The sequence below is a fragment of the Acomys russatus genome, chromosome 15 (genome assembly GCF_903995435.1).
Source record: "Acomys russatus chromosome 15, mAcoRus1.1, whole genome shotgun sequence".
Lineage (NCBI taxonomy): Eukaryota > Metazoa > Chordata > Mammalia > Rodentia > Muridae > Acomys > Acomys russatus.
This window is the reverse complement of record NC_067151.1, coordinates 11654271-11669398: the sequence shown is the minus strand read 5'-3', so window position 1 is coordinate 11669398 and position 15128 is coordinate 11654271. Positions and strand designations below refer to the sequence as shown.

General features: G+C 44.9%; 1 protein-coding gene across 1 annotated transcript in view; it reads right to left on the bottom strand.

Moving 5' to 3' along the window:
- Positions 1 to 11502: 11502 nt before the first annotated feature.
- Positions 11503 to 15128, bottom strand: part of Kcnmb2 (potassium calcium-activated channel subfamily M regulatory beta subunit 2) — a 38780-nt gene continuing 35154 nt past the window's right edge. The window contains exon 4 of the mRNA XM_051156816.1: positions 11503 to 12280. Within this exon, the coding sequence (XP_051012773.1) occupies positions 11996 to 12280 (285 nt within the window). The 3' untranslated portion in view covers positions 11503 to 11995. The remainder of the gene's footprint in view (positions 12281 to 15128) is intronic.

Below are 15128 nucleotides of genomic sequence, written 5' to 3'. Positions count from 1 at the left end.
TATGGAAATGGGTTGGGGGAAGGAAAGTTGGGGTGCCAGGAAAGGCCTCAGGTGGTAGTCTGGGGCTGTGGTTCCACAAGCAAAGGGCTTTTTTTCTTTGCTGCCTCTAAAGATGTCAGTCTGTCTGGCTGACTAAACAACCACTGTGGTTACATCTGGAGCACTAACCATCACTAGGCTAGCAACATGGGCATTCAAAGATCTACTGGGTGTGGCCAAGAAGCCACACGTCCAAATCTCCAGCTAAAAGTCAATGACTGAAGGAAGTACTTGATTAATTGACCAACCAGAAACTGCCACCATTTGCCATAAAAGTCAGTTTGGGGAAACCTCACCAAGAACTGAAGCCAAGTAGCTCTTTGGAAAACCAAGCAACCTCCAGCAACACCTGACTACAGTGTAGGGACCTAGGTTTTGTCAAGGGAGGCATCAAGAAAAGCTGGTGATATTTTGTTGCTGCCAATGACTTAGGCAGGAGCATGGACTTCAGACCCCATCAGTCATGTCCAGCCTTTCAACTAGACCTCACCCTCGGGGTTCTGGATGCTTCTGCCCTCTGAGTGTTTGCATTACTGCCTTCTCCACAGCACCTCTGCTCTGGTCTCCGGTCACCCTGCTGGATCATTGGTGCTTCAAATTCCAACCTCATCTGCTCCAAAGAAAATGCCAGATATCCTCAAGGCCCATCTGTCTGTGAATCTTCTATACGTCCATAACCCTGTCACATCTCACCAAGAGATTATATTTATCAAGCCAGTCTAAATGGTGCAAGCTTATAAACCCAGTGTCTCAGAGGCTGAGGCAACAGGCTCATGAGTTCAAGACCTGACTTTCTCCTGGCAGATGCTGGGGCTGCATTTGAGGCAGACCATTCCCAGATGGTTATAGCTCCCTACAGATGACTCAGAGAACATCCCGGGTGGGAGTCTACACCTGCCTACAGCTGGAAAGGGAGTGGCAGATTTTATATACATTTTGAATGCTCTGAGCTCACTGCCATCTCAAAGCCTCTGGATGTCAGCTGTCACAACTGGCTGCTCTTGGTTAGTGACACACACTGTTAATAATGGCAAGACAAGGCTTCTGCCCTGCTCCAGGGAGGCACAATGAAGGCCTGTTGTGTTGGGTCACCATGAGGGGTCCAGTCTGGAAGAAACTGTAAAAATCTGAATGCCACAAATGAAAGGGCTGAGATCTGAAGACTGACAGGAGCAGGTGGATGAGTCAGGACAGATAAGAATCCAGGGTGCCATAGAGTGTCTGATATAACCATGGTGTAGCAGATGGTAGGTGAGGATGCAGCAGATAATGCTGCCTCCTGATTTAATTGTGACAATAAATGTCACCGAATAGTCCAAGAAGGAGTGACTTTGTTAAAATTTTTGATGTGGAAAAAACCTGGGAGATTGGGGAAGTTTCCTCCTCCCATACTCTTTACCTACCTCACCCCTCACCTACCTCACCCCTACACTTATCCTTCACCTTCTTCACTCCTCACACACCTTACCTTCCTCACTCCTCACCTTCCTCACCCCTCGCACGCCCCTCGCCTTCCTCACCCCTCACACACCCCTCGCCTTCCTCACCCCTCACACACCCCTCACCTTCCTCACCCCTCACACACCCCTCACCTTCCTCACCCTCACACACCCCTCACCTTCCTCACCCCTCACACACCCCTCACCTCCTCACCCCTCACACACCCCTCACCTTCCTCACCCCTCCACACCCCTCACCCTCCTCACCCCTCACACACCCCTCACCTTCCTCACCCCTCACACACCCCTCACCTTCCTCACCCCTCACACACCCTCACCTTCCTCACCCCTCACACACCCCTCACCTTCCTCACCCCTCACACACCCCTCACCTTCCTCACCCCTCACACACCCCTCCCTTCCCCACCCTCACACACCCGCCTTCCTCACCCCTCACACACCCCTCACCTTCTCACCCCTCACACACACCCCTCACCTTCCTCACCCCTCACACACCCTCACCTTCCTCACCCCTCACACGCCCCTCACCTTCCTCACCCCTCACACACCCCTCACCTTTCTCACCCCTCCACACCCCTCACCTTCCTCACCCCTCACACACCCCTCACCTTCCTCACCCCTCACACGCCCCTCACCTTCCTCACCCCTCACACGCCCCTCACCTTCCTCATCCCTCACACGCCCCTCACCTTCCTCACCCCTCACACGCCCCTCACCTTCCTCACCCCTCACACGCCCCTCACCTTCCTCACCCCTCACACACCCCTCACCTTCCTCACCCCTCACACACCCCTCACCTTCCTCACCCCTCACACACCCCTCACCTTCCTCACCCCTCACACACCCCTCACCTTCCTCACCCCTCACACACCCTCACCTCCTCACCCCTCACACACCCCTCACCTTCCTCACCCCTCACACACCCCTCACCTTCCTCACCCCTCACACACCCCTCACCTTCCTCACCCCTCACACACCCCTCACCTTCCTCACCCCTCACACACACCCTCACCCTCCTCACCCCTCACACACCCCTCACCTTCCTCACCCCTCACACACCCCCACCTTCCTCACCCCTCACACACCCCTCACTTCCTCACCCCTCACACCCCCTCGCCTTCCTCACCCCTCACCAACACCCCTCACCTTCCTCACCCCTCGCACGCCCCTCGCCTTCCTCACCCCTCACACACCCCTCGCCTTCCTCACCCCTCACAACACCCCTCGCCTTTCACTCCCCCCACACACCCCTCACCTTTCTCACCCCTCACACACCCTCACCTTCCTCACCCCTCACACACCCCTCACCTTCCTCACCTCACACACGCCCCTCACCTTCCTCACCCCTCACACAACCCCACCTTTCTCACCCCTCACACACCCCTCACCTTCCTCACCCCTCACACACACCCCCTCACCTTCCTCACCCCGCACACACCCCTCACCTTCCTCATCCCTCACACGCCCCTCACCTTCCTCATCCCTCACACGCCCCTCACCTTCCTCACCCCCACCACGCCCTCACCTTCTCACCCCCCACACGCCCCTCACCTTCCTCACCCCTCACACACACCCCTCACCTTCCTCACCCCTCACACCCCTCACCTTCCTCACCCCTCACACACCCCTCACCTTCCTCACCCCTCACACACCCTCACCTTCCTCACCCCTCACAACACCCCTCACCCTTCCTCACCCCTCACACACCCCTTCCTCAACCCTCCTCACACACACCCCCTCACCTTCCTCACCCCTCACACATCCCTTACCTTCCTCACCCCTCACACACCCCTTATCTATTTCACCTCTTCATGGGTTTCCTACATTAATTTACTCCAAAGCGAGCATGTAGTAGGAGGAGCCACTATACCATTGATAGGCCAAATAGACATTCCATGGCCCCAAAGGATTGGAGTGTAGGAAAAACAAATCAGTTCCTCAGTATCTGGTGAATATCAGTATTTGCCAACATAGATCTCTCTCTCTCTCTCTCTCTCTCTCTCTCTCTCTCTCTCTCTCTCTCTCTCACACACACACACACACACAGAATTGCTAACATTAAAGAGTTCTCAGAACCTTTTCCACATACATCGTCAGCCTACTTTTAACCTTGTTCCTGTGTCCTGTCAGCTCCCTCTTTTTATTGTGCCCCCAGCAGACTATCTACTTCTTCTCTACATGATCTTCTTGTCTTCCACAAAAGCCGAGACCTCTGCATCCCTGCTTTTGAGAAAACCAGACCTTATTCTTCTCTTTTGGAATTGCATGAGAAAATTGAGGAAGTCCTAGAAACACTGCGGAGGGCGTTACGAGCGCCAGCTGCCCTTCCCTCTTTTCTTCCCCAGCTACACTTGTTTTTCTGTCTTCAGTGTGGAAAGGTTTCCTCCAGTGGACAGGCTGGAGGAGGAATATGGCAGAGTGTAGCCCCCATGCCTGCAGTAGACAGCTGCTGAGTTCACTTGCCCAGCATCCTTTCTTCCGTTTCTGTTCTTCACCACATTCAAGGGCTCATGTATCCCAGGCTGACCTCAAACGTGCCGTATAGCTGAAAATGGCCTTGAACTGGATCCCCCTGCCTTCACCTTCTGAGCGCTGGTGCTGCAGAAGTACAGAACCTCACCTGCTACATGGAACCCAAGGCTTTGTGCATGCTAGGAAGGTGTCTATCAACCGAACCCCATCCACAACCACCACACACCAGCCTTTCTTTACAGAATGGGTTTTCTCTCATCTAGTGCAGCCTCGGCCACAGTCCTTGTCACCATCATTACAGAGGTGGCCATGAAATGCTGGGCTCTGCAATCTGGACAATAAGTGTTTGTTCACCAACCGCCATATTGGTAATCTGAGCAGTGGACACGTGCTACAAAGAGGACAGGCTTTTCCACGAGGTCTGAAATTAGTGCTGGGCTTTACTTCTGTAATTATCAAGATAGTGATTATATGAATAAGACTTGCTACGAATCACCTTTGCTGTTTGCATGGAAAATAAAGATGTAACCCGGAGAAAAAGTAACCATTAGAAGAATAATGGAGGAAGACAGAGAGGTAGAGGGAGATGAAGAGGAAGAGGGGGAGGGGGACAGGGAGGAGGAGGAGGACAGGTGAGGGAGGAAGAGGGGGAGGGGGAGGGGGAGGGAGATGGACTACTTGAATAAACTTCAGATATTGCTAATGGTTGGTGGAACTATGTGAAGGCCATTGAACTTTTCTCCATGGTCCCTTTGTAACTACATTGGCAACAAATCATATTACAGTTTTTAAGGGCTTAGGAAGAATTCCATTTAACTAGATTAAAGAATAGTTTTTGAAGCCCATCTAATCAACGATATTATTTAAGAGACCAACTTCTCTTTCTTCCTGCATGAAATGCCTAGCCATACCTGGGATTCACAGCTTGATCGTTGTCGTGACTGTTTCATGCCTTAGCCATGGGAAACACGAGGCCTTACTAGCATGCTTTTATTGAAAAACGATGAAAGGATGATGAATGAACATTTGTTTGGAATGAAAAGTAACAGAAATATATCTGTTCACCCAGGATTTGGGGCATAAGCAGAAATTTTTTGCAGGTAACATAACATAGATTTGAAATGGTCACATAACCTAAAGTTCTTGGGTGAAATCAGTTGATAAGCCAGCTCAATCAGGCGCCTTGTGTATTCTAGTCCTGAGCCAATTATCAAGTAGATTTGATCTTCTAGAAGGTAACACCATCCAAAAATCTACACTGTGTTCTTATTTGTCCCCATGACAACCAGAGTGAAATCACTGAAGGGCACGGACACACTCCTAGCAACACTTTGTTACAGCTGCCCAGGGAGTATGAGGCAGAGCTGACCCCACCCCTCAGCTGCACTAAGTGGAAGAGCTGGCCCTGATGGTACGGATGCAGGAGAGCTGGCCTGGCTTCTCATCTGGCCACTACAGGAGAGTGGGCTCTGGTGGTCTGGGCATAGGAAAGGTGGAAGGCTGACCAGCTCAATTATCATTGAGGCCCTGGCCCAGGGCTTTGAGTTGCTCCACACCAACATTTTCTCCATCTATGAGCTGCTGGAGTCCACGAAGGGGCCAATAGACCTCTAGCCACAGGATCCCTATGACTCAGGGCAACAGCAGGATACCTGAGAGCCTCTATGAGGGTCCAGTATTGATGCTGTTGCAGAAGCCAAAGGCCTCCAACCAGCTCAATGACTCATTGCAATGAACATTTGCAAATAAAGCTGTTTGGACAGAAGGGTATACTGTGTGACACACTGTAGCTTCCAATGCCACTACGATGATGACTATGTGATGGAGATGTGCGCAAGATGGAGGAGCAGAGTGGTTCATGCACAGAAGGCTGTGGCTGATAGAGGAGCAGGTTGTTGCCCAGAGGGGTTGACAAGATGTTTCTGTTATTGTTTCTTTTTCTTTCTTTTCTAATTTTTATTTTTTTATTTACTCTGGCAGCGGGAGAGACTGCAAGGGTAGAGAGTGAATATAGAAGGACTTGGAGATTAGATTGGGGTGCATGATGTGAAATTCCCAAATATTCAATAAAATTATGTTAAAAATCATTGTAGTAAAAGAAGTCAATAATGGGATGATTGGTTTATTTTGTGCATTTCCAAGAAGTCAAATTTCTAGCATTAAGTGGTGTCCTTCCTTACAATTAGACTTATTTCAAATGTAACTGCTATGGTTTGAACGAATGGTCCCCAAAGACCTATCCAGAAGGGAAGCATTGGGAAGTGTTGTGGAATCTAATGGAAAGTCCATAGGTCATCAAGAGTGCACCTTTTGTCAGAGTTAGTCCCTGCTCTCCACATAACTGTGGAGAATGTCCTGTCCATTGGCTACATCAGAGTAGAGGTTTGGTGTTTATTACTTGTATTGTCCTTGGTTAGTGCAACAGTTTGAGCAGATACCCCTGGGCCCTGATCTACCCGTTACAATGTTCTTCTTGTAGGTTTCTAGGATCCTCTGGCGGGGAGCCCAGGGGGAACTCAAAGAAAGAACAGATAGGCTACCAAGATGATGAGACTTGATAGCCTGTGACCATGAAGTGGGGGAGGAGATCCCCCTCAGTCATGGACTTAGAGGAGGGGAATAGGGTGGGTGTGGGAGGGAGGGAGAAAAGGGGGGATACAAGTGATGAGACAACAATTGAGTTGTAATCTGAATAAATAAATTAATGAAAAAGAGTGTGCCTTCTAAGGAGACCAGGTCTTATTCTCTGTCTCTGATTCATGGTTCATATGTGTCTACTCACTCTCACATGCTGTCCTGACACCATCACCCAGGCTTCTGATCAGTGGCCCAAAGCAAAGAGTCCTCCAATCTGGAGCCTCCAAAAGCATGCATGCAATAAACCTTTTTGCAAAAGTACCCTGTGTTGGGTATTTCATTGTAGTAGCCAATGCAGTGGCCACCATCCTTGTCATCAGGTGACTCTCACCGAGAGTGCTAAGAACAGAGTCACTTATTAGCATGAGTTTTGGTAAAAGTGACTTTGCTTTAAAGATTTATTTATTTTTATTTTTGTGCTTATGATTGTTTAGTTACACACACACACACACACACACACACACACACACACACACACACACGTGTACCATGTGAGTATCCAGAGAGAACACTAGATCCTTTGGAATTGGAGTCACAGGCTGTTGTGAGCCATGACGTGCAGGCTAGAAACTGAACCTGGGTCCTCTGGAAGATTAGCAAGTACTTATAACTGTTGAACCAGCTGTCCTGTCCTGGAAAAATGATTTTTAGAGCTATTCAGCTCCAAGAGATTATTTATTTCCAGTGATTACACTAGTACTATCAATCTTAGTAGTGTATCTTACCACTAATACTTATAATTGGTATTTTGCAAGCATATGCTACATGTTGTATGCAATGTTAGGACACCCATATCCATATAATCTATATCTATGTGACTATATCATATACTATCTTGTAGGTTAACACCATACTGACCCTGTAAATACAACACCCACTGTGTGGCCCGGAGACTGTTATTCTTAGTCCCCCACAATCCCCGCCACCATGTGTGTCATTTCAACTCTTCTAGCAGATTACGGACTGGTTAGAATGGTAGGAGGAAGTGTTGGACATTTTGCTTTATTCCCTACAGTTGCTGCAGATGCAGGAGAGGTGAAACAGATTCATCTTAGAAATTGTCTGCTCATGTCCAGATGTAAGTGAGTATATACCATTTTATTCTTTCTGCTTCTGGGTTAACTCACTCATTATGATCACTTCTAGTTCAACCCATTTGTCCACAAATTTCAGGAATTGCTTGTTTTTAATAGCTGAGTAGTATTCCATAGTGTATATGTACCACAGTTTCTTTATCCATTCTTCTACTGAGGGACACTTAGGATGTTTCCATGTTCTGGCTACTATGAATAAGGCCACTATGAACATGGTTGAGCATATGTCCCTGTTGTGTGCTGGAGCATCTTCTGGGTATATTCCATATTTGACCACGTCCCCTGGATTGGGAGGCCTGGTGGCACTCAGAGGAAGGATAGCAGGCTACCAAGAAGAGACTTGACACCCTATGACCTTGTCCCCCTCAGTCACAGTCATAGGGGAAGGGAGTAAGAGGAAATGGGAAAGAGGGAAGAATGGGAGGATAGAAAGGATGGGGTAACCATTGAGATGTAACATGAATAAAGTAATAAAATATAAAAAATCTTTAAAAAAAAAGAAAGAAATTGTCTGCTCAGTCCTGCCACACAGACATTTTTTCGCCAGAAGAATCCCGAAGCCAGGCCCTTCAAGTCAAAGTTCCTTCTTGTTTTCATGCTGGGAAGCTTATGGAAGAATTGTGAGACTGTTCTGGCCAATTTCCTATGTCAGGGGAGAGGGGGCAAAAGGGGTTGAGAAAGAAAGAGAGGCTGGAGGGATGGCATAGCAGTTAGCAGAACTGGCTGATCTTCTAGAGGACCTGGGTTCAATGCCCAGCACCCACATGGCAGCTCACAACCATCTGTAATCCAGACCCGGATGATCTGACTCCTTCCCCTGACTTCTGAGAGTACTAGGTACATGTAAGGTGCACAGAAGAAATACATGCAGGCAAAACACCCATACATATACACACACAAATAAAGATAAATAAACCTAAGAAACCTCAAGACTTTAAGAAATGGAATGACATTTAACGCTTATTCATTCTTTCTTTCTTACTGGGACAGTGAGACCTACCTAGCTGCTTTGAACGGTGTTTATTTCAGCATTTTTGTGGGGAAGGGATCATGGTAACTACACTTGTAACTATACTGGTGCTCAACGTTGTTGTCTGAACTCACTTCAGTCAATTGCTCGTCTCCCTTTTCTCTCTGCTAATGTCACCATAACAATTACAGTCAGCATGTTTTACCCACAGGAATGCAGTGAGCTGTTTATAGCACAACACTGTGGGAATACTGTTTGCTTTATAAATGGCATGTGTAAGTAGTCTTCGGTCACTCACAGCAATGAGAGAAGGACAGCATGCTGACACTCTAGCTGTCACTCTGCCTGCAAAAGAGGTATTTATTATGCCCACACATTAGCATCAGCGGGTACTTTGCTGGTAGCTTTCCACAGAACCATATCTTTTTATTATAGCTATTTGCAAGCAGACATTGATACATTTATCATTTCTGGGTTTTAATACAATTGCAACTTAGGCAATCTGAAATCAATAAAGTTTTAGATGGGATGTGCCAATTGGATAATGAAAGTGATTTGGACACATAGACATTTGTAACATTTGGGGAAATCATTCTTGTTGAATAATGCAGAGGCTGCAGTCTGCTTTTGCCAATGTAAACAAGGCTCTGGGTCCCAAAGAGGTAAGTGGCTCATTGGAAATATCACAGGGAGGCTGCTGTTTTCTTAACCCATGGACTAATATGCATAGATTTTATTTGAGCATCAGAATGTCCCATGAAGGTCAGTGTTGGTATTCTTTTCACACACACAGTCATCTTATGTTTTTATTTATTTCGTTGTGTGTACAAGTGTGTGTGCTATGACACTCATATGTACAGGTCAGAGAACACCTTGTGATGTAGATTTCTTTCTTTCTAGCATGTGGGTCCTGGCTGTTGAACTCAGGTCACCAGGCTTGCTGCCAAGTGGCTTTACTTGCTGAGCCAACTCATTGGCCCTTAGAGTGTTAATGTCACAAAGGACCCCTGTGCCTATCTGTTGATCTGACACCTAAATTTGCCACCAAGAGGATAACTGACTTTCTTAGCCACCTCCCCACACCTCCTAATTAAAGTCTTCCCATTCAGTTCTCTTTCTTTGTCATTTCTATGATCCCTTCTAAACCTCAGAATCCCTCAGGGTTAATTTAAAAGATGCTAAGCTCTGACAAAGGCTTGCATAACGGGAAGACTACACGATGAGCCCTTTCTTTGCTTTCCATGGTCACTATAATTTGGAGGGAAGTGATTTAACATCTGTAGTTAACATGTGCAAGCCATTTAATATATTATTAGTTCTGGATCTTTCTGACCACACACATCTAGCTGTGTTTACCCCAAAGTTAGTTTAAAGGTATCATTGCTGTATTGACATGCAAAGATCCTAGTGAACACCCTTTGATGATGCCATTATTTTGAGTTTTTCTACATTCTTATGTAACCCATTGGTTGGGGTGGTTTATTTTTTATTTATTTTTATTTTTCACTATTGAGGATTGAACCAAGAGCATCATGCATGTGAAACAAGTCTTTTAGAGATACAGTTCCAAGCCTTAGTTGGAAACTTTTAGTAAAAATCTATTATGTCATAATGCTAAAATGTATGTTTCACTCTTGGATCACTTGACATGAAGCCTAGGGAACATTTAAGGTCGCAAATTTCAGCCCTATAGTCCCAAAGATTTCTCTCCCATCTTGACAAATATATTTTTAAGATAGAATAGGAATAAATAATTTTCTGTTGTTTTTTTCCAAATAGTTACAACATAACATGACTTATTTAGGTTTCAGAAAAAGGGATTTTCTTAAAATACCTTCAAATACAGCAATTTTTGAACTGCCATGGGGTTTATCTGTTCTGAATGCAAGAAGTATTCAAATCTTGTGATTTAATGGGTTAAAAAGTTTTAATCACACATTTGAAGTCCCGATTACACCGTAGGATTTATTTGCTTATGAAAAGTCAGACTATGAATTACAGTATTCTGCATACTTGGGTTACTCTCCCTATTCATCCCACAAATGATTTGTAAAATTCTGCAATGACCTAAAAAACATCGATACTATGTTACAAAAGGGTACGTAAATACAGATGGTTTGGCTTCCCCCTTAGATATCGATATTAAATAAAGGATGGAATTCTTTATTTAAAACCAACCCCTTATTCCCCCACCAAATAAAATGAGTAAACATCACTGTGAAGAAAAGCTTCCTTTAAACCTATTAGTCAATTCAAACATGTGTTTAGGAAATAGGCCTATTCTGCATATAAAATATAACAACAAAAAGGGAATAGTGAATAGAAAAATAAAGTATGTAGTGGAGACAAAGATTCTGCATACACAGCTTTGAAATCACGACAGGCAACAATTTTCAGAAGGAGAGACTGTACATTCACCCACTGAAACATAGATTCCCACAGAATAGTACTCCAACATGACAGTTGGCCAGAACAGACTCACCCGTTGCCGCCAACTCACCAGTCCTTAGTATATGAATATTTGCCTCTAACAGCCCAGTGGAAATAGAATTAAGCTGCCACATAAATATCTTTGTAACATAGACTTCCCAGAGTCGCAATGGCAAACCTACCAAACAGCCAGTCAGTTCACCGGAAACGAACGTACCAGCTTTGTCTCCTACACAGTAGCAGGGTCATAGATGGAAAAGGGCTCTGTTTGGAAGACATTATAGAATTGAAAATTATTTTTTTTAAAAAAAACCCTGAAGTTAGGAATGAAAAGTAATGAAAGAAAAATAGCTGGCTAGGTTTCCTCTCTTTCTTACAGTGCTGTGGTTTAAAAAAAAAAAAAAGTCTAACACGCTTTAGTCAGGAAATAACCCCTTCCCTTACTACAGGGCTTAATGGAGGATAAGAAAAGAAAGACATGTTTTTGGCTGTAGCTTCAGTAAACAAGAAATGAAGAAAAATCTTGTCTTCCAGAGGTCTGGAAACTCAGAACCCAGACCTTGTCACGTGGACAGTGCCTCCATTTCCCCCGCAACCCTTAGCAATGAGTAGCTGAGCCCTGTTCTGGTGGAAAGAGAAGAGCAGACTAGTGCCAGCATCGAAACACAATAATGAAAACACCCGACCAACAAGGAACAACAAATTCTCCTGAATAATAAGGACATCATGTTTGCATATAGAACAGCATTTGCATTATTGCTCTACATAGAATAATAGTATTAAGGAACCATAACAGACTGCACGTTACAAACTTAAGGTTCTTTGGTGAAGAATGAAAGAAAACAGTATTTGAGCTTTAAAGAAAAATATCTTATCCATGATTTTTTTCCCTTTTATCTATTGATCCGTTGGATCCTCTCACAGAGCAGGGAGAGGTACTGAGTTAGTTTCACCATGGCAACGATCGCCAGGCCTCCAGCCATCATACACGTTGGCCAGAAGAGAGAGTGGAACAGCACATTGGAGCTGTAGAGTTTGGTCAGGATGACGCTCTTCTGGTTTCCTTCCGGGTCACAGTAGCAGGGGAAGTGTTGATGTCTCCTGAAGTTTTCCATGACGACACTCACCAGGGACATGGACTCTTCAAAGTTGTTTCCACACTTAGGAATATAGGAGCACTGTGGAGAATAAGACAAGCCATCACCAAGAGAAAGAGTAAGAGCTATCAGTCAATCCAATTTTATCTGTGGGACAACATGGTGACTAATGTTTATATATTCAGAGGAATGTCTCCAGAAACCAGCGAGATTACACACTGATTAAAGTGATGTTTTAGGGTTCTTAGTGTTCCTCAGTAAGGTACCTGCAAGTTATTTAGCTGTTGCTTAAAATCTAATTATGAACGTGTTAGTTTGCTAGAACAATCTCATATCACATCCATAGAAAACGTAGTAATATTTTTTACTATAGCTAAGGATGGCAGGTCTTAAGTATTCTTTATCAAACACACTTGTCCAGGGCCTCAGAGTGCAAACCTTTCTGACTTTTGTCTGCCCATATAATATAAAATATTACCATAACATCTGGCGATGGTTAATCTTGTCAGCTTAATTGGCTTGAGAGTCACCATGGAAACACACCTTTGGGTGTGTCTATGATAGTGTTTCCAGAAAGGTCTAACTCAGGAGGTAATAAACCACATGTAGGTGACACCTGACCACTGGCTGGAGTGCCAGACTGAAGAGGAAAAAGGATATGAGCTGATGACACTACTCAACCCTTTCTGCATCCCGACTAGGGGCACAGTGTGACCAGCCCCTGTTCCTTTTTGTCCACAATGGAAAGGGTCTCCTCAAACTGTGAGCCACAATAAACCTGTCCTTTCTTATTTTGTCACAACAGTGGGAAAACTAATTAATAAACATATCAGTATGAGAAGTAATTTATGAATATATTTTTATTTTGACTTCATGTTATTCAACCAAACTACCTTGTTACTGTCATAAAAAAAAAAAAAAAAGCTGAACCTTTGGCAGATCTTGGAAAATTCAGAGAGGCTAGAGAGAGGCCCGTGATGAAATGGAGATTCGCACACAGTGCGCTGAAGTGTCCTTTTCTGTCAGGCAAGGGGACATAAGGCAGGATCCCAGTAGAGGATGCTCTTTGACCTGAGGACCTACCTCTGTCCTGTCTACCTCTCTCCCTCTTCTTTCCTTCTACACTTTCATCAGAAGTGGGTTGTGGGTATTTCGTGTGCGTCAATATGAGATTTGGATTAGGATCCTAGAATCTGGGAGAAATTTACATCTGTAAATCTCACAGGGAGAAAATATAAAATAAGAGAATTAAATTTTAGCTAGTGGAGTCTTTCTAGAGTAATTTCCCCACCCCCAGCACCAATTTGCCAGCAGCGTCATGAACTGGTGGAGCTGTAACCAGGGGACTACTTGACTCTAAACAGCAGAAATTTCTCTGGTTAGTTAAGAATGGAAGATGAGCAGGTTGGCAGTGCTTGGCACGGGGCCAAGGGGAGGTATGAATGCAGCCTAACACAATATTATACACCACTCAAGCCACTGGGAGTGTGTGCACATACAAGTGCGCATGACTTCTTCCTTCCTTCCTTCCTTTCTTTCTTTCCTTGATTTCCTTGTTCTCAATCACGAACTTTGTAGATGACAACATCATGTCATAACACTTCTCATCATACTTGACATGATGCTTTTGTAGAAGGAGTTGTTTGACACCTTAAAATGTGGCCAGCTATGAGTTGCTGTTCATCCACTCCCATGTGCGAACACAGTAGAGTGCTGACTTAGCCTGGCACTGGGGTGGGAAAGAGGGCTTAAAATATCTTCACAAGAAGTTATAATTCAACGTGAATGGGCTTCATGGAATAAATTTTTGGCCAGCCATGTGCCAATTTTCAGGCTCTCATGGGACTTTTTTGTCCCTCTATAGAGCTATACATGCTGATCATGTCTTTAATATTTTAAAGAAATGTTTCTTGAAGAAAGCAATCTTAAAAGAGGCAAAACAAAGCAAGCACAGATGAGCCATCTATAGATGAGTTCAGGCCAAGCCAATCTGGATTATAACCACATCAGGCCTTGGTATGGTTTTGTGTGTACCTTATGGCAACACTTTAGGCATCCAACAGAGCTAAGTTACTGAAATTATCCCAAGAAAAACGGCACTCCATTTAAAAATGGAGCTTTTCTTTATTTTCTTCTGCTGTGGTGAATCAATTCAACTTACACTTTTTTTTTTTTAAAAAAAAGAAACATCTGTCAGCCACATGGCAATAATTCTGTCACTATGTAAGACTCTTCCAAATAAAACAAGATATAAAGCCCTCGGAAGGCACCTGGCAAGGTTAAAATACAGGAGCATCTTATTAGAACTGAAATCTGGTGGGGCCTGAGAAGTATGTTAGTGGGCTGGCTGCACTCCATACATGCTCACGTTTAGATGCTCTGTGTCAGCGGCGCACACTGGGGAAACACGCAAACACTAGGGGTGAGAGTCTGGGTCTGGCTATCTGCCATTTTCTGTTTCCACCTGTGAAAACTCCACCGTATGTCAATTGTTCATTACTTTTTATTATTGACAGATCCCTGGTGACAATGGATATATTGAGGTCATAGAACAAGTTCCTAACTTGAGTTCATGTGATCTGCTTACTGTAAGCATGTGGCCCTCAAAACCAATTTCACCTGTGTAATGAGGTTAATAGAGACTTCCCGGCAGCTATCTTTCAGAATTAGCTGATGAATATGCATAAAGCCCTCCATAAATTTTCATTAGCACATCTCCCTACTGGAATATCACATTTTCTCACATGCTCTTCTAAAGTCTGGAATCAAGTGCCACATACAAAGTTGCCAAAGCTCTAAAGAAGGCACAATAACCAGGTGTGGAACTCTCTCTCTCACAGGGTCAGCCCACTTTATCGCCTTATTGCTCTCTGGAGACCTGCGTTGCACCGAATTCTACCTTAGGCCCTGAGCTTTTCTTCTGTTGCCT